This window comes from Salvelinus namaycush, chromosome 23 (genome assembly GCF_016432855.1).
Source record: "Salvelinus namaycush isolate Seneca chromosome 23, SaNama_1.0, whole genome shotgun sequence".
In the NCBI taxonomy this organism is placed as follows: domain Eukaryota; kingdom Metazoa; phylum Chordata; class Actinopteri; order Salmoniformes; family Salmonidae; genus Salvelinus; species Salvelinus namaycush.
The window spans coordinates 6373848-6394358 of record NC_052329.1 but is presented as its reverse complement, the minus strand read 5'-3'; the positions used below and the strand labels follow the sequence as shown (position 1 = coordinate 6394358).

Genomic DNA, 20511 nt, shown 5'->3' with positions numbered 1-20511 from the left:
CCACATTCTGATTTGTGATCAGATCTTCCTGACCGGTATAGACAATTAGGACACTGAATGTGATCAGATCTTCCTGACCGGTATAGACAATTAGGACACTGAATGTGATCTGATCTTCCTGACCGGTACAGACAATTAGGACACTGAATGTGATCTGATCTTTCTGACCGGTACAGACAATTAGGACACTGAATGTGATCTGATCTTTCTGACCGGTACAGACAATTAGGACACTGAATCTGATCTGATCTTTCTGACCGGTACAGACAATTAGGACACTGAATCTGATCTTCCTGACCGGTACAGACAATTAGGACGCTGAATCTGATCTTTCTGACCGGTACAGACAATTAGGACACTGAATGTGATCTGATCTTTCTGACCGGTACAGACAATTAGGACACTGAATGTGATCTGATCTTCCTGACCGGTATAGACAATTAGGACACTGAATCTGATCTGATCTTCCTGACCGGTATAGACAATTAGAACACTGAATGTGATCTGATCTTCCTGACCGGTATAGACAATTAGAACACTGAATGTGATCTGATCTTCCTGACCACCCCCGGAGGAAGTCAGACATGCATTGTGATCTGGATAGAGAAACTATTTATACTGAACAAAAATATAAACAATTAACGATTTTACTCCGTTACAGTTCATATAAAAGGAAATCGGTCAACTGAAATAAATTCATTAAGCCCTAAATCTATGGATTTCACATTAAGCCCACCCACTAGAATGTTTTTTCCCCCACAAAAGGGCTTTATTACAGACAGAAATGCTCCTCAGTTTCATCATCTGGTGGCTCTCAGATGATCTCGCAGGTGAAGAAGCCAGAAAAAATTATTTTATTTATTTCAGCGCATTAAACCAGCACATTACATGTTTTATAGTTTTTTCAGTATAAAAATCATAATTATTCCACCCACTAAAATCACTGACAGGTGGCACCATTGACTGTCTTACAATAAATAAATATTATTTTGTAAAGGAAAGCTGTGAAATAATTTGCATAGAAAGGGACCAGGAAATCTGGTCACATGTCACCAAACCACATTACAAGTTCCACTGGAGGCACAACCTGTTTGAGAAAGTTCCACTGGAGGCACAACCTGTTTGAGAAAGTTCCACTGGAGGCACAACCTGTTTGAGAAAGTTCCACTGGAGGCAAAACCTGTTTGAGAAAGTTCCACTAGAGGCACAACCTGTTTGAGAAAGTTCCACTGGAGGCACAACCTGTTTGAGAAAGTTCCACTGGAGGCATAACCTGTTTGAGAAAGTTCCACTGGAGGCATAACCTGTTTGAGAAAGTTCCACTGGAGGCACAACCTGTTTGAGAAAGTTCCACTGGAGGCACAACCTGTTTGAGAAAGTTCCACTGGAGGCACAACCTGTTTGAGAAAGTTCCACTGGAGGCACAACCTGTTTGAGAAAGTTCCACTGGAGGCACAACCTGTTTGAGAAAGCGTCCAGAGCTGCATTTTTGATGTGGACTGGAGAGATGTCAGTGTTGTGAATAATGTTGTCCTTTACTATGGCGTCAGTGTATTGAATCCGATCCCTTTATGACTAGTATGTCAATTACTTATCTTAGCAACTAAATGGACACTGAACAAACATCCAACAATTTCACTGGAGTCACAGTTTAAAAGGAAATCAGTCAATTGAAAAATGAATTAGGCCCTAATCTCTGGATTTCACATGACTGGGAATACTGACACCTTAAAGTAGGGGCGTGGATCTAAAAACCAGTCAGTATCTGGTGTGACCACCATTTACCTCATGCAGCGCGACACATCTCCTTCACATAGAGTTGATCAGGCTGTTGATTGTGGCCTGTGGAATGAAGTCCCACTCTTCTTCAATGGCTGTGCTAAATTGCTGGATATTGGTGGGAACTGGAAGTGAGGTGATGGATGAACGGCACGACAATGGGCCTCAGGATCTGGTCACGGTATCGATATAATGCAGTTGTGTTCGTTGGCCGTAGCTTATGCCTGCTCTTACCACGCCACCATGGGGCACTCTGTTTACAATGCTGACAGCAGCAAACCGCTTGCCCACACACACCTGGTCTGCCATCTGCCCGGTACAGTTGAAACTGGGATTCATCCGTGAAGAGCACACTTCTCCAGCGTGCCAGTGGACATCACAGGTGAGACCCTGGTGGGTTACGACGTCGAACTGCAGTCAGGTCAAAACCCTGGTGAGGACGACGAACACGCAGATGAGCTTCCCCGAGACGGTTTCTTACAGTATTTGCAGAAATTCTTTTGGGTTGTGCAAACCCACATTTTCATTAGCTGTCTGGGTGGCTGGTCTCAGATGATCCTTCAGGTTAAGAAGACTGATGTGGAAGTCCTGGGCTGGCGTGGTTACACGTGGCCTGCGGTTATGAGGCCGGTTGGATGTAATGCCAATATCTCTAAAATGACGGAGGCGGCTTATGGTAGAGAAACAAAATTATCTGGCAACAGCTCTGCTGGACATTCCTGTAGTCAGCATGCCAATTGCACGCTCCCTCAACTTGAGACATCTGTGGCAATACTGCACATTTTAGAGTGGCTTTGTTGTCCTCAGCACAAGGTGCACCTGTGTAATGATGATGCTGTTTAATCAGCTTCTTGATATGCCACACCTGTCAGGTGGATGGATTATCTTGACTAATGAGAAATGCTCACGAACAGGGATGTAAACACATTTGTGCACAACCTATGAGAGCAATACACTTTTTTGGGCATATGGATCTTTTATTTCAGCTCATGAAACCAACACTTTACATGTTGTGTTTATATATTTTTGTTCAGTATAGATAAATGAAAAGAATTCTAAGTCATCAAAACATGTTAGTGATTTGATAGAAGAATACAATATCTAGCAACTCAGAGAGAACTGTACTTCCACTCTTTTTAGAGCTCACAGCTTTATTTTAGCTTTTTCCCCTTTACACTCGTCATCCATCTTTATCAAACCAGGAAGTTCCATACCCTCTCCTCAACCCAGCTGGTCTCCTGTTCCCTTTCAAAAAAACACAGCAGGTCACATTGTGGACCACCACTATTGTCACATGATGCACACACATCTTTATAAAAAAGGTCTTCCCATACATTCCGAAGATGACATTCCAAAAGGTGTCTATAATATGGTCTGGGTGCACTATTTCATTCCTTCCACAGTTCTAGAATAGATGTTTAGTTCTAGAGAGTGGTCAGTTGGTCACTTGAGACCTTGTAGCAGGTAGCCTAGTAGTTAGAGCGTTGTGCCAATAACCGAAAGGTTGCTAGATCGAATCACCGAGCTGACAGGGTAAAAAAAAATCAGTCGTTCTCCCACTGAACAAGGAAGTTAACCCACTGTTCCTAAGCCATCATTGTAAATGTGAATCTGTTCTTAACCGTCTTGCCTAGTTAAATAAAAAAGGTGAATTACCTGCTGGTCAAATGGTCCCTGGCAGGTAGGTACTGTATGTCTACTCCAATAGTTAAGGCCTTGAGGTGATGTCAAAGTCTTATGTTTTTCCCACAGACAGCCTGTCAGGTTGTTACAAGAAGAGAGGGGGGAGGGGAGGGGGGTTTAGTAGCAAGCATAGAAGGCGTAAAAAGATGAGTAGTTGGAGCCAGAGAAGGTCAGAGCGCTGCTGCAGCTGGGTGTCCTTTAAGGGCTAAGGCTTGGACTTCAGCACGGGGCAGACAGTAATAACACTGCCGACACACTACTAGCACAAAACAGACATCCAGATACCTACAGCGCTTTGGGAGGGAAAGGTCAAGCTTTTTTTTTTATATTAAAAAAAACAAGACTCCACAGTCAGACAAAAGAGGTGACATGTAATCTAGCAAAAGCGAAAACGCTGTGGTATTTAACCCAATGTCAACCCCTACACACTTTCAATGTGGTTCTGAAGAGACAGGCAAGGGGAGGATTGCTTGTAAACTCACTCCAATGAAAAAAATGAAAAAAGAGTGGGTGGAAACCCTTTGAGACTGCAGGATGGTGTTGAGAGGACACTGGTCTCCCACCTTAGGTCACAAATCAATTTGGCTCATCCTTCTGAAACCATAGCATTGGGCTTTAAAAAAAACACTCTGCATATAAATTAAGCTATGTCAGAACTACGCTGCATGGAAAGCAATATTAAATTAAACAAAATAGTCATGTGACTAGAGTAACATTAAACCCACTGATTACTAACCCCCTCCAAAAAATGATCCGAAAGTAAAAAAAAAAAAAGTCTTTAAAAGTCAAATCCATCCTTCATAAAAGGACCAAAGTTAATCTGTAAAATGGAACTGAAGTGTTTGTTTTAGAACACAACAAACTGATGGGATAAACCTGCAATATTGTTCACTGTATTAGTCACAACAAGCTCTTGACCAATGATGTATAGAAGAAAAGAAAAAAAAAAAAGAAAAAAAAAAAGCTGGATTGCTGATGCTATGTATTGGCCAATGAGAGGCTTTGAAGCCACCGGTCGGCCATATTGGTATTCCCCAGAAGAAGCAGCCCTCCATAGAATGAATGGAATTCTGCAGTATTTCAAATTAAAATGTTTCTCAAGGACAAAATGACATGCATTTAGGCATTTTGTTGTAGTGGGGACAGTAACATTAGAACTTTCAACAACAACAAAAAATACTTTGAAGAAAATCTGTTTTACATTTTTATCTCACAATTTAAAGGTATGCATTAAGGTGGCTAATAAAATAAGTGTGGCAAAAACAAATGTAGACATTAATGCATTTCTATAGCTTCCAACATTTTGACAACGGTTGGGTAGTGCCAAGTTGTAGGCACGTGACTTCAACACAGCGCCCCCTATCAGTCATGGTGTATATATGCATAAATCATGGCACATTTCGTTCAAATTGTCCTTCCGTTGTGGTGACACCTGGGAGGGACGTGGGTAGAAACATTTCTCAGTCTGCATCCTAAACGACACACTATTCCCTATATAGTGCAGTCCCCTCGTCGTGGCCATTGACTACGACGAGGGGGCTGTGGTGACAAAATAACTTAGTAGGGTATTCCATGTCTCCAACAGAGAGAGACAGTGTATTCTCCTGGTGGTCAGAGCTACACTGGTTCAGATACAAAATAAGTTATCAAAACCCAAATTTAAAAAAAGGCAAAAGAAAATTAACTAAAAAAAAGAAGGGTGGCGGTTTGTGAAATTTCCATGATGAAACGTAAGTCTTTTTTGAAAATCTCTGTTCTCTTCTTTAAAGAAGTCAAATAAATAGTTAGCTCCTTGGATTGGTGTGAGGGGGTTGGTGAACCAGTCCCATCCTGGATGCTTCTTGCTGTGTGTGTGTGTGTGTCTCAGCCCAGGCAGGCTCGTGTGGGCCCATAGCTCTGGGCCAGTAGGAAGGTCTGTACCACTTCCTGTGTCTGCTGGGGACTAGTATTAACATCCTCTAGGGCATCCGCCACAGCAAACTGCCTATCCCGGAGTCGGTTCCAGTTAGACAGGACGTTGTGATACTCAAACACCTTCTCATAGTTCCCTATTGAGTTGTAGAGTTTGATCAGCCCCCGGTAGTCGTACTCCAGACCGCTGTAGCCCTCACCGAATAGTTTTTTACCTGACAGGGGAAAGATACATGGGTAAAAACAAAAACAGATGAAGACCAACACAAGCAAGTGCCTTCAGAGAAGTATTCACACTTCTTGATTTATTCCACATTGTTGTGTTACAAAATGGGATTAAAATGGATTTGATTGTCATTTATTTATCAACGATCTAAGAAAAATTCTAATATTTATTTAAAAAATAAAACACTGATATATTTTGATTAGATAAGTACTCGACCCTGAGTCAATACATGTTAGAATCATTACAGCTGTGAGTCTTTCTGGGTAAGTCTCTAAGAGTGATTACAGCTGTGAGTCTTTCTGGGTAAGTCTAAGAGCTTTGCACATCTGGATTGTACAACATTTGCCCATTATTCTTTTAAAATTCTTCAGGCTCTCAAGTTGGTTGTTTAAGTCTTGCCATAGTTTTGACTTAAATCGTCTTGAAAATCTAACTAGGCCACTCAAGAACATTCAATGTCGTCTTGGTAAGCAACTCCAGTGTATATTTGGCCTTGTGTTTGAGGTTATTGTCCTGCTGAAAGGTGAATTAAATCTCCCAGTGTCTGTTGGAAAGCAGCCTGAACCAGGTTTTCCTCTAGGATTTTGACTGTGCATAGCTGTATTCTGTTTCTTTTCAACCCCCCAAAAAAACCTCCCTGGTCCTTGCTGCTGACAAACATACACATAACATGATGCAGGCATGACTATGTATTCAAATATGAAGATTGTACTCAGATGTGTTGGATTAGCTCCAACATAATGCTTTGTATTCAGGACAAAAAAAACGAATTTCTTTGCCATATTATTTTTGCTGTATTACTTAAGTACCTTGCTGCAAACACGACACATGTTTTGAAATATTTTTATTCTGTACAGGCTTCCTTTTCACAGTAACTACAATGTTGTTGATCCATCCTCAGTTCTCATATCATAGTCATTAAACTCTAACTGTTTTAAAAAGTCACCATTGGCCTCATGGTGAAATCCCTGAGCAGTTTCCCTCCTCTCCAGCAACTGAGTTAGGAAGGATGCCTGTATCTTTGTAGTGATTGGGTAAACTGATTAATAACTTATTTCACCATGCTCAAAAGGATAATCAATGTCTGTTTACATCTACCAATCGTTGGCCTTCTTTGCGAGGCATTGAAAAAACCTCCCTGGTTTTTGAGATTGAAATTCACTGCTCGGTTGAGGGACCGATTGAATGTGTAGGGTACTAGTCCTCAGTGCTAGAGGCGTCACTACAGACCCGGGTTTGATTCCAGGCCGTATCACAACTGGCCCAATGTCATCCGTCATTGTAAATAAGAATTTATTCTTAACTGACTTGCCTAGTTTAAAAAAAATGTTAACCACTATTATTGCACACAGTGAGTCCATGCAACTTATCATGTGATTTATAAGCACATTTTACTCCTGAACTTTAGGCTTTCCATAATAAAAGGGTTAAATAATTGACTCAAGATACTTCAGCTTTTAACCTGTTCATTGAAATGCATTCCAGGGGACTACCTCATGAAGCTGGTTGAGAGAATGCCAAGTGTGCAAAGCTGTCATCAAGGCAAAGGGTGGCTACTTTGAAGAACCTCATATTTGTTTAACACTTTTTTGGTTACTACATGATTCCATGTTTATTTCATAGTTTTGATGTCTTCACTATTATTCTACAATGTAGAAAATAGTAAAAATAAAGAAAAACCCTTGAATGAGTAGGTGTGTCCAAACTTTTGACTGGTGCTATACATTAGTGCATTCGGAAAGAATTCAGACCCCTTGACTTTTTCCAAATTTTGTTATTCTACAATGGATTACATTATCTCCCCCCTCATCAACACACACACACACAACCCCATAATGTCAAAGCAAAAACAGGTTTTTAGAAACGTTTGCAAATGTATTAAACATAAATGGAAATATCACATTTACTTAAGTATTTAGACCCTTTACTCAGTACTTTGTTGAAGCACCTTTAGCAGTGATTACAGCCTCGAGTCTTTTTCATTTCATTTCATTTAAGTCTTCTTGGGTATGATGCTACAAGCTTGGCACACCTGTATTTGGGGAGATTCTCCCATTCTTCTCTGCAGATCCTCTCAAGCTCGATGGGGAGCGTCGAGGCACAGTTATTTTCAGGTTTCTCCAGAGATGTTCGATCAGGTTCAAGTCCGGGCTCTGCCTTGGCCACTCAAGGACATTCAGAGACTTGTCCCGAAGCCACTCCTGCGTTGTCTTGGCTGTGTGCTTAGGGTTGTTGTCCTGTTGGAAGGTGAACCTTCACCCCAGTCTGAGGTCCTGAGCACTCGAACAGGTTTTCATCAAGGATCTCTCCGTACTTTGCTCCGTTCATCTTTCCTTCGATCCTGACTAACATCCCCACAGCATGATGCTGCCACCACCATGCTTCACCGTAGGGATGGTGCCAGGTTTCCTCCAGACGTAACTATAGGTATTCAGGTCAAAGGTTATCAGACCAGAGAATCTTGTTTCTCTTGATCAGCATCCATTAGGTGCCTTTTGGCAAACTCCAAGCGAACTGTCATGTGCCTTTTACTAAAGACCTGATTGCTGCAGAGATGCTTGTCCTTCTGGAAGGTTCTCCCATCTCCACAGAGGAACTCTGGAGCTTTGTCAGAGTGACCAGTCGGATTCTTGGTCACATCCCTGACCAAGGCTCTTCTCTCCCAATTGCTCAGTTTGGCCAGGTGGCCAGCTCTAGAAAGAGTCTTGGTGGTTCCAAACTTCTTCCATTTAAGAATGATGGAGGCCACTGTGTTCTTGGGGACCTTCAATACTGCAGACATTTTTTGGTACCGTTCCTAAGATCTGTGCCTCGACACAATCCTGTCTCAAAACTCTACGGACAATTTCGTGGACCTCATGGCTTGGATTTTGCTCTGACATGCACTGTCAACTGTGGGACCTTATATAGACAGGTGTGTGCCTTTCCTAATCATGTCCAATTAATTGAATTGACCACAGGTGGACTCCAATCAAGTTGTAGAAACATCTCAAGGATGATCAATGGAAACAGGATGCACTTGAGCTCAATTTCAAGTCTCATAGCAAAGGGTCTGAATATTTATGCAAATAAGGTATCCGTTTATTTTCTATTTGCCAACATTTCTAAAAACCTGTTTCCATTTTGTCATTATGTACATACATACACACACTTACCGATGGAGATGGATCGTCGGTAGAGTCTCTCAGCATCTTCATACTGGTTCATGTCATAGTTATAGAGCGAGGCCAGATGACCCACAGACAGAGCCACCTCATAGTCCTCCTGCCCCAGAAGCTGCTCCTTGATCTGGATGGCTTTAATGTGCATCTCCTCAGCCTCCTACAACACAGTTTAAAATGGTGTGGAGAGAGGTAGGGTAGAGAAAGTAGGTGATCAAAGCACTACCATTGGATACCAATGTGTGTGTCTTTCTCCCCCCCCTCTCTAACCTTGAACTTCCTCATGGACTGGTAGAGGCGTCCCAGGTTTCCGTAGTGTTTGGCTGTCTGGACGTTGAACTCGCCGAAGGCTTTCTTGGCCAGCTGTAGAGAGGACAGGTGCAGGTCATAGGCCTCCTGTAGCAGGCGCTCCTCTGTCTCCTTGTTGTGGCAGTCGATGGCGATCTCCTCCAGGATCAGAGCTGGGGAGGCAGTAAGTACAGTTGAAGTCGGAAGTTTACATACACTTAGGTTGGAGTCATTAACTCGTTTTTCAACCACTCCACAAATGTCTTGTTAACAAACTATAGTTGGGACATCTACTTTGAATGACAAGCCATTTTTCACAGACAGATTATTTCACTGTATCACAATTCCAGTGGGTCAGAAGTTTACATACACTAAGTTGACTGTGCCTTTAAACAGCTCGGAAAATTCCAGAAAAGGATGTCATGGCTTCTGATAGGCTAATTGACAATTTGTGTCAATTGGAGGTGTACCTGTGGATGTATTTCAAGGCCTACCTTCAAACTCAGTGCCTCTTTGCCTGACATCATGGGAAAATCTAAAGAAATCAGCCCAAGACCTCAGAAAAAAAAAATTGTAGACCTCCACAAGTCTGGTTCATCCTTGGGAACAATTTCCAAACGCCTGAAGGTACCACGTTCATCTGTACAAACAATAGTACGCAAGTATAAACACCATGGGACCACGCAGCCGTCATACCGCTCAGGAAGGAGACGCGTTCTGTCTCCTAGAGATGAACATACTTTGGTGTGAAAAGTGCAAATCAATACCAGAACAACAGCAAGGGACCTTGTGAAGATGCTGGAGGAAACAGGTACAAAAGTATCTATATCCACAGTAAAACAAGTCCTATATCGACATAACCTGAAAGGCCGCTCAGCAAGGAAGAAGCCACTGCTCCAAAACAGCCATAAAAAAGCCAGACTACGGTTTGCAACTGCATATGGGGACAAAGATCATGCTTTTTGGAGAAATGTACTCTGGTCTGATAAAACAAAAATACAATTGTTTGGCCTTAATGACCATCGTTATGTTTGGAGGAAAAAGGGGGAGGTTTGCAAGCCGAAGAACACCATCCCAACCGTGAAGCACGGGGGGTGGCAGCATCATGTTGTGGGGGTGCTTTGCTGCAGGAGGTACTGGTGCACTTCACAAAATAGAAGGCTTAATGAGGTAGGAAAATGATGTGGATATATTGAAGCAACATCTCAAGACATCAGTCAGGAAGTTAAAGCTTGGTCGCAAATGGGTCTTCCAAATGGACAATGACCCCAAGCATACTTCCAAAGTTGTGGCAAAATGGCTTAAGGACAACAAATTCAAGGTATTGGAGTGGCCATCACAAAGCCCTGACCTCAATCCTATGGAACATTTGTGGGAAGAATTGAAAAGGCGTGTGTGAGCAAGGAGGCCTACAAACCTGACTCGGTTACACCAGCTCTGTCAGGAGAAATGGGCCAAAGTTCACCCAACTTATTGTGGGAAGCTTGTGGAAGGCTACCCAAAACGTTTGACCCAAGTTAAACAATTTAAAAGCAATGCTACCAAATACTAATTGAGTGTATGAAAACTTCTGACCCACTGGGAATGTGATGAAATAAATAAAAGCTGAAATAAATCTATTATTCTGACATTTCACATTCTTAAAATAAAGTGGTGATCCTAACTGACCTAAGACAGGGAATTTTTACTAGGATTAAATGTCAGGAATTGTGAAAAACGGAGTTTAAATGTATTTGGCTAAGGTGTATGTAAACTTCCGACATCACCTGTATACGATTACACATCACACCACCAACATCCACACATCAATCTGTCCCTGAGCTAGAAACAGTCAATAACATCTCCATAAATCCTACTAGGACGAGTAGTCAGAAAGGACTGTGCCGTTTCTCCTCAATCTCATGACTGCCTGTGGTCACAGTCGCCGCGTTCCAGAGGCACTACACAGCACAGTGATGACTCAGATGCCAGCTAGGAGTGACTCAGCGATTTAGAATGGTGGAAAGAATGACCTTTGACCCTCTTGGAGGAGGCCAGGAGTAGATGGTCTTCGGGGAGAATGTGAGTTATGATGTCTATGGCACGTTCTGCATGGAATCTGGAGAAACAGAATGCTTGTTGAGTAAGAGGCTGGGCACTTTAGACACACTGCTCAGAACAACAGCAAAAACTTTTCCCAAGAAAACAGATTACTTTGTGTAGGTATCTGAGGGTTACTGACCAAACATACACATGAAGGGGGGGGGGGTTTTGCCACACCACAAAATGACAGACGAAACCCTTACAATCCTTCCTCTTGTCCTTATGGTCAGCTATTATCTTCAGAATCGACTATTCCTAGTTCCTATTCCTTCATTGTGCTTCTAATTCCCATTACGTGGAACATGCCCAGAGCGTTACACCCGCAGTAACCTTGAGTGACTTAAGACTTTTACAGTACCAGCAAACTACAGCCATATGGAAATGACAGAAATATTATTCAAGTCTGCATCCCAAAATGGCACCTTATTCATGTCATAGTTCACCCCTACTACCCTATTCCCTCGTCAACAGTAGTGCACTATATTAGGGAATAGGAGGCAGATAAATAGTCTTTAAAAAGGGGAGTCTAACGTAATTATCGAGCAGGGTCAAAGTCAGTCCAGGAATAGTAGAGGAAGGAGGGTGCAGCGACTCACAGAGCGTTGGCAAATTTCCCAGAGCTGTACTGGTGTACGTAGGAGGAGTAAGCCAGGTCTTCGTGAGCCGTCGCTACGTGGATGTTCTTCCCCCCGAATACAGACTGTCTGATGTCCAACGCCGTCTGCAAATGAGAGAGAGACCAGCATTTGGATGTGTCCCAAAACGGCAGTCTATTCTCTATTTGGTCACATACACTTGGTTAGCAGATGTTAATGCGAGTGTAACGAAATGCTTGTGCTTCTAGTTCTGACCGTACAGTAATACCTAACAAGTAATCTAACAATTTCACAACAACTAACTTATACACACAAGTGTAAAGGAATGAATAAGAATATGTACATATAAATATATGGATGAGTGATGGCCGAACGGCATAGGCAAGATACAGTAGATGGTATAGAGTACAGTATATACATATGAGATGAGTAATGTAGGGTATGTAAACATTATATAAAGTGGCATTGTTTAAAGTGACTAGTGATACATTTATTACATCTATTTTTTTATTTTTAAAGTGGCTAGAGATTTGAGTCAGTATGTTGGCAGCAGCCACTCAATGTTAGCGATGGCTGTTTAACAGTCTGATGGCCTTGAGATAGAAGCTGTTTTTCAGTCTCTCGGTCCCCGCTTTGATGCACCTGTACTGACCTCGCCTTCTGGATGTGAACTAGGTGAACTACTTTTGACCAGGGAACTAACCAAAAAGGGGATTTTAGAGGTGAAAAATTCTGGGAACTTTGCCCAAATTCCCAGGTTTTCCTGATTTCCCCCCCCACCCCCGCCTCCTGATTCCAGGAATTGTCCAAAGTTGTGAAATTTTGCCACCCTAGATAAAAAGGTAGTGTATAGTCTATATGAATAACCCACCTGGTAGATGGCCACTGACTGGCAGATGTTATCTACGTTCAGTAGGTAGAAGCCGTAGTCCAGCAGAGTGTCTGAGTATTTGGGATGCTTTTGTCCAAAATGCTCCCTGAAATAGTGATCCAGGAACATGAATAATTAGAGAGAGACATTTAGAACACCTGCTCTTTCCATGACAGACTGACCAGGTGAATCCAGGTGAATGCTATGATCCCTTATTGATGTCACTTGTTAAATCCACTTCAAATCAGTGTAGATGAAGGGGAAGAGACGGGGTTAAAGAAGGATTTATAAGCCTTGAGACAATTGAGATGTGTATATGTGCCATTCAGAGGGTGAATGGGCAAGACAAAATATTTAAGTGCCTTTGAACGGGGTATGTTAGTAGGTGCCAGGCGCACCGGTTTGTGTTAAAAACTGCAACGCTGCTGGGAATCTTCCATGAGTGTGTATCAAGAATGTTCCACCACCCAAAGGACATCCAGCCAACTGGAAACATTGGAGTCAACATGGGCCAGCATCCCTGTGAGACGCTGGCGACACCTTGTACATGTCCTGACGAATTGAGGCTGGTCTGAGAGCAAACGGAGGTGCAACTCAATGTTTGGTATACTCAGTGTGTGTGTGTATATATATATATATATATAAATAAAACACTGAGGTTGGCCAACCTATAAAAGGATTAAACAATAGTTTATAAAAGGATACTTTAAAATGTAAAAAAAGTGTTACCATAAAAAGGAGTGAATACAAACAGGAAGTCTTACCGTGCCAGAAAGACGGCGTGTTTAATCAGCTGTTCCGCTTTCCTGAACTCCCTCTTCACAACACAGGCCTGTTAAAGAGGCAGACGTCACCATTTATTCTCTGTCTGCGTTCCAAATGGAAACCTAGTCTGTATATAGTGCACTTTAAAAAAAAAATTTTTTACAAAATATGTATTGGTATTTTGTATTTTTACAATCATCAAAATATGACACAGATAATGCCCTGTTATTCCTTCCACCTACTATAGTGCACTAGTTTGACCAAAGCTCATAGATATATATCTTTACCTTTATCTTATCAGACTTGCCACAACTGAAGTTTCTTCTGGAAAAATAAATGAATTGTGTTCCAGTCTCTCTATATTACCTCCAGAGTTGTTCTGCTGTCAGCCACAGACACACTGCTGTATTGTATGGATACAAGGCTAGTTCCTTCCCGAGGGCAGGGGACGGAATAGGATTGATGTTATCCTTTAGCAAACAATGTCTCGGTCACTTCCATAGCGTCTCAAACAACACCGTCCCCATAACATTTCATGTGTGTCCCAAAATGAACACCCAATTCCCCATATTAGGACACTACTTTCAACCAGAACCTAGTGTGCAAAAAAATGGGTCCTGGTCAAACGTAGTGCTATTTGAGATACATCCACTGTCTCCATAACATTTCTGTTACCTTGGAGGCTTGCCTGAGGACGTCCACCACCACTTTGACAGGCAGGTCCTCTGTGATCTCCTTCATGGCTTCTATGCACCACCTGTAGGCCTGACACACAGGAGCAGGAAACAAGACTCGTCATTTACATTTTGGTCATTTAGTAGACGCTCTTATCCAGTGACTTCGAAGATCAGTCTGATCAAAAATACTTTCTAAATCAACGTTTCTTGCTAGCATCCTCTGGCCTGACGTTTGGCCAAATGATGGTCTTAAGAAATAGATTTTCTGGTAGTGTAGGAAGAAGAATATCCTTCATGGCTTATCCACAAAATATGACTAACAGTTTTTTTTTTACTACCGGTTATGTTTGAAAAAGCTTTGGTTTGAAAAGAGATTTTGTGTAGAAATAAGAAGGAAAGCCTACCTCATCGTAGTGACTCTTGGCAAAGAGCAAGGCACACAGCTCTCCATACAGCGCTGCTTTGTTGGCCTGGTGGCCATGTTTGGCTAGTTTGTCCATGTAGGACTGGGCCAGCTTGAATGTCTCTTCTCCCTGATGGTATTTACAGTTCCCATTACGGACATGGAGCAGCCTGAGGAACACGGACACCACAGAGAAGAGATGAGGGAAAGAGGCTCCTGTATCTACCCGCAATGAGGAAAATTAACTGGAGCTAGCAGTGGTTGGTGCAATAACACCTTTATTCAGAAACTATGACAGACAGCCAGCTAGCGGGCCAGACACGAACAGACAGCCAGCTAGCGGGCCAGACACAAACAGACAGCCAGCCAGACACAAACAGACAGCCAGCCAGACACAAACAGACAGCCAGCTAGCCAAGAACAGACAGATAGCCAGCCAGCCAGACAAAAACAGCCAGATAGCCAGCCAGACAAAAACAGCCAGCTAGACAAGAACAGACAGCCAGCTAGCCAAGAACAAACAGCCAGCTAGCCAAGAACAGACAGCCAGCTAGCCAAGAACAAACAGCCAGCTAGCCAGCCAGCCAAGAACAGACAGACAGCTAGCCAGCCAGACAAGAACAGACAGCCAGCTAGCTAGCTAGACAAAAACAGACAGCCAGCTAGACAAGAACAGCCAGCCAGCAAGCCAGCCAGCCAGCCAGCCAGGACCTACCTGACGCAGCACTCCACAGCTCGGTACCAGTGCAGCACCTCGTCATGGAGCGTGCACAGCTGCAGGCACGACAGGAACACCTTCTCTGCATCACAGTACCAGCCTGCGTCAGACAGGAAGCCACCTAGAGGACAGAACCGACCATTACAACAAAGTATCAACTGGGGTACCTCCCAGATAGCCTCAGACCACAGTACGGTCGTGGGGTGTTGCAGGTCATCTTGTTTGCAGTTGCACTGAGTATTTCAGAAGATTGATAATATAGCCATTTTGTGTGTCCCCAATGGCACTGTATTCCCTATATAGTGCACTACTTTTGACCAGAGCCCTATGAGTTCTGGTCAAAAGTAGTGCACTATATAGGTAATAGGATGCCATTTGGGACACAATCACTGAGACATTACACGCTTCTTCACCTACCTAAAATGAAGCCGAACTGAATGGCCTTCTCTTTGACGTGGGCGTCTGACTCTGCAATGTAGGAGCAGCGGCGGCTGAAGGAGTTGGCCAGTACGGAGGCCACCTTCACTCCATGGTCCATCAGGGCCTGGAAACAGTGGTGCAGCAGGTGTCTGGTCGGAGGGACAGAGTAGCTAAGGATTTTTTTAAGCTTTCATTTGACATATTACAAGTTACAAAGGGGATAATAGAAGCAGAGAAAAGTCTCCGGATGAGAGCGCGAGTGTTAGCACTAAAACCAAAGCTCCTCAACCTGAAGCAGACCAGACAGTTAACACATCAACATTGATATGATCAATGTTGGGGGGGGGGGGGGTACATTAGGACTGCCATTAGTCTGAAATGCCTGGGGACTTTTTTGGCACAACACCACACGGTTAACAGTGTGAACTAGGGCTGGGAAATGCCAGCGACATCACGATACCATATCACCACACTTAGGTTCCCGATGCCACATGTAATGCAATTTCGATATGCATTCCGATTCGATACTGTGATTTTATTGCAATTTGATGTTCCATAACGTATTGCTCAATCTGCTGCAGAGAGACGAGAGAGAGCCAGGAGAAAATTAGTTTTGATCAGTCATGGAAATAAAGTGCTGAAAACATTTTTTTTTTTTAAAGAAGATGGAGAACACGTCGTAGGATGAATAACACTGGAGATTTGGCACAGGTCAAACTTTTATTATATTATTATTACAAATCGATACTTGGGAGTCAAAGTCTGGATATAATATCATCCAGAATAATATCAGGATATGTTACTGTATCGATGTTCTTCCCCCATCACTGGTGTAAACTGAAGGCCAAGCTGCATGACCCACAGTCATGAGACAGGAGTCATCTTTTTAGGGGTGAGTGACACACACACACACACACACACTTTCACTCCCTCCGTCTCTCTGTCTGCTCTCTCTGGTCATAAACCACTCAGTCAGTCATCATGTGTCTCAGCAGGTCACCTTTACTCCACATCATGTCAGAATGGTGTAAAGCAAGGCAGGACAGAGTGTGTGGGTGACTCCACTCTCAAACTGCAGTGGCCTTAGGTAGGTAATGTCATAGCACCCTATTCCCTACATAGTGAACTACTATTCAAAAGTAGTGCACTATGTAGGGAATAGGGTGCCATTTAGGGCGCATACCTCGTTTCAGGTGGTCTTTTGAGGAACCACCTCGGGGACAGGCATAGTGGAAAGGAAACACACTGTCTGTGTGTAGGTTTACGACCCGGTCCATTTTGGTACCTTACCTTTTGTCAGAAGCTCGCAGAACTTTGGCAAAAACCTCCAGCTCACAGAACTCCCCTCCCAGCTGGCATAGCTGGCCCTGTTGGTATAGCTGAGAGCAAGAAAGGACAGAAACCTTTGAGGTGGAGAAACCAAATGGGATGCAGGAATGCCCACATGCAGGAACGCCCTGAATTGCAGGCTGCAGTTGCCCACTATAGCTGTTTTTGTCCAGACAGCATCAGATACAGTGCCTTCGGAAAGTATTCAGACCCCTTGACTTTTTCCACATTGTTACATTACAGCCTCATTCTAAAATTGATTAAAAATCGTTATTTCCCATCAATCTACACACAATACCCCATAATGACATCACAATACCCCATAATGACATCACAATACCCCAAAATGACAAAGCGTAAACAGGTTTAGACATTTTCGTAAATGTATTACAAATTGCTTATTTACATAAGTATTCAGACCCTTTGCTATGAGACTCAAAATTGAGCTCAGGGGCATCCTGTTTCCATTGATCATCCTTGAGATGTTTCTACAACTTGGAGTCCACCTGTGGTCAATTCAATTGACTGGACATGATTTGGAAAGGCACACACCTGTCTATATAAGTTCCCACAGTTGACAGTGCATGTCAGAGCAAAAACCAAGCCAAGAGGTCGAAGGAATTGTCCGTAGAGCTCTGAGAAAGGATTGTGTTGAGGCACAGATTTACATTTACATTACATTTAAGTCATTTAGCAGACGCTCTTATCCAGAGCGACTTACAAGTACATACATTCATACTTTTTTGTACTGGCCCCCCGTGGGAATCGAACCCACAACCCTGGCGTTGCAAGCGCCATGCTCTACCAACTGAGCCACACGGGACCGTATCTGGGGAAGGGTACCAAAAAAATGTCTGCCGCATTGAAGGTCCCCAAGAACACAGTGGCCATCATTCTTAAATGGAAAAAGTTTGGAACCACCAACACACTTCCTAGAGCTGGCCGCCCGGCCAAACTGAGCAATTGGGAGAGAAGGGCCTTGGTCAGGGAGGTGACCAAGAACCCGATGGTCACTCTGACAGAGCTGCAGAGTTCCTCTGTGGAGATGGGAGAACCTTCCAGAAGGACAACCATCTCTGCAGCACTCCACCAATCAGGCCTTTATGGTAAAGTGGCCAGACAGAAGCCACTCCTGCGTAAAAGGCACATGACAGCCCGCTTGGAGTTTGCCAAAAGGCACCTAAAGACTCTAAGACCATGAGAAATAAGAATCTCTGGTCTGATGAAACCAAGATTGAACTCTTTGGCCTGAATGCCAAGCATTACTTCTGGAGGAAACCTGGCACCGTCCCTACGGTGAAGCATGGTGGTGGCAGCATCATGCTGTGGGGATGTTTTTCAGAAGCAGGGACTGGGAGACTAGTCAGGATCAAGGGGAAAGTAAAGAGAGATACTTGATGAAAACCTGCTCCAGAGCGCTCAGGACCTCAGATTGGGGCAAAGGTTCACCTTCCAACAAGACAACAACCCTAAGCACACAGCCAAGACAACGCAGGAGTGGCTTCGGGACAAGTCTCTAAATATCCTTAAGTGGCCCAGCCAGATCCCAGACTTGAACCACATCAAACATCGATGTAGAGACCTGATAATAGCTGTGCAGCTGACAGAGCTTGAGTGACCTGCAGAGAAGAATGGGAGAAGCCCCAAATACAGGTGTGCAAAGCTTGTAGCGCTATACCCAAAAAGACTCAAGAATGTAATCGCTGCCAAAGGTGCTTCAACAAGGTACTGAGTAATACTGAATACTTATGTAAATATAATTTCCGTTTTTTTTTTAAATATACATTTGCAAAAATGTCTAAAAACCTGTTTTTGCTTTGTCATTATGGGGTATTGTGTATAGACTGATGAGGGGAGGAAACAATTTAATCCATTTTAGAATAAGGCTGTAACAACAAAATGTGGGAAATATCAAAGGGTCTGAATACTTTCTTAATGTCCTCTGCCTCCACGACGATGGCAGTATTATTAGCGGCACCTGTCTTTTTACTAAAGAAATGCGTTAACATTGAATTTTAACTGAAAAATGTCTCATCTTTTCTTTTCTCTGCCCCGCTCTGAAAGCACCTCATTGCTGCAACTTAATCTCAATGAAAAACACGTTTGCAATCACATCGTGTTAAACAATGCACGGGAACTCTGTCAGGGACAATATGCCATTGATTATTGTGAACCAGTCTGTGCGTGATTAATGACATTTGTTCTTACTATTATGAGAGACGTGGAATATATTAAAATTATGAAATGATTGATCTTTTATGAAGTATTATTTTGGGCTGTAACGTTATTTGTTTTTCAACAATGTGGCCTCATTACCTGGGCACAGACTTTGCTGCTGCGGAACCAAATAAAATTGTGAATACACTTCAGCAAGTGAAGTTCTTGATTTGACAAAATGTGAAGCATAATGTCTGTCTCCTAGCAAGCTTTTTAGAGTAAACAACTAGCGAGCTAATGTTAGCTAGCTAGGCACAATAACAAACAAGAAACTGAGCTAGCTAATTTAGCTAACAGTAGCAAACTAAAATCACAATAGACTAACTAGCTAAAGTTTGACCAAACAGTGACAGTCCTTACCTTATAGTACACATCAAACCGTATATTTTCAGGAAGGGAGCGAATGTCCCTTCTAGATCGACTGTAGTTGTCCACCACTGCAGATATAGCAGTGTTGTACAGTGTTTCAGGGATCCATTCTAGCTCCACCGCCGCCATATTGTTTTCCTTCTTCAGCAACAGACTACTTCAAACCACAGATAGAATAACGAGACAGATATTTCACCACATGTATAAATGGGAAGCATCCGCTTGGCGTTTCCGCTCACTACCAAATATGGCAATGAGAAGAAGCCCAGAGACTGGCAGTGGGAGAAGATGGAACGAGATGGATTTTGGCTGAAATCCTGCTAATTTTCTCATCGATTAAACATTTGATCGGAATACCGTTTTCTGTTCCCAAAACTAGAATCTGTTACGAACAGAGTGGATTTAGTTTTGTAGATTTGACCCTTTGTCAAAGTTTTCAAAAATTGCGTTGTTTAGAAGGCGTGAAAGGGCAAATTAGTTATTGCACACGCGTACTTCAGAGTAGGCGTTCCCTAATGGAAATATGCAAAAAGTAATACTAGACCGCGCCAATAGGATCTCGCTAACTCGTCCTTGCTTGTTCTACCCACTATGACTCATTTGTTCCCATTTGAAACGACGGGCTGTGGTCTATCTTGGTTTAGTTTTAAAAATCTTCGTTCCAAACTCTTACTACATACTCTTCACTACCTAACTGGTGTAAAAACACTTTCTCTGCGACTCCTCATACACCATTTTGCTTCCAACTCAGAGGAAAACAGAGAACGATTCAAGGGGATTGCACAAACACAACCACTGGCTGTCATAATCCCATGTTTTGTCCCTCATTCCAGATCATTTGCAAGACCCCCCCTCCCTCCCTCTCTCTGTACTGCGCTCTCTCTGCTCCCGACCGATGAGGGGGTTCGATTAATCGCGCCCGTGTATGCGTGTATTGCATGGCTAAACGTTTATTGCATTCGATTTGGAACTGGGCTGCCTCCTGGGCGTGAGCCAGGTGTCCTGCTCTGTCCGAT

General features: G+C 43.1%; 1 protein-coding gene across 1 annotated transcript; it reads right to left on the bottom strand.

The window, feature by feature from the left end:
• Positions 1-2899: 2899 nt before the first annotated feature.
• LOC120018045 (amyloid protein-binding protein 2-like) lies at positions 2900-19665 on the bottom strand. Its single transcript, XM_038961005.1, has 13 exons — positions 19487-19665; positions 16871-16959; positions 15578-15729; positions 15158-15281; positions 14444-14612; positions 14038-14127; positions 13362-13429; positions 12598-12703; positions 11727-11851; positions 11061-11146; positions 9031-9221; positions 8755-8920; positions 2900-5588 (listed from the first exon to the last, which is right to left on the bottom strand). Exons 1-13 carry the CDS (start codon positions 19622-19624, stop codon positions 5326-5328), a joined length of 1767 nt encoding a protein of 588 aa, XP_038816933.1. The 5' UTR covers positions 19625-19665; the 3' UTR covers positions 2900-5325.
• Between the last annotated feature and the right edge of the window lie 846 nt (positions 19666-20511).

Coding starts and splice junctions, on each gene's coding strand:
- LOC120018045 (XM_038961005.1), bottom strand. CDS start 19,624: ATGGCGGCGGTGGAGCTAGAATGGATCCCTGAAACACTGTACAACACT. Junction 15,282..15,577: donor TCAGTTCGGCTTCATTTTAG/GTAGGTGAAGAA, acceptor TCTGTCCTCTAG/GTGGCTTCCTGTCTGACGCA. Junction 9,222..11,060: donor CTCCTCCAAGAGGGTCAAAG/GTCATTCTTTCC, acceptor CTGCCTCCCCAG/CTCTGATCCTGGAGGAGATC.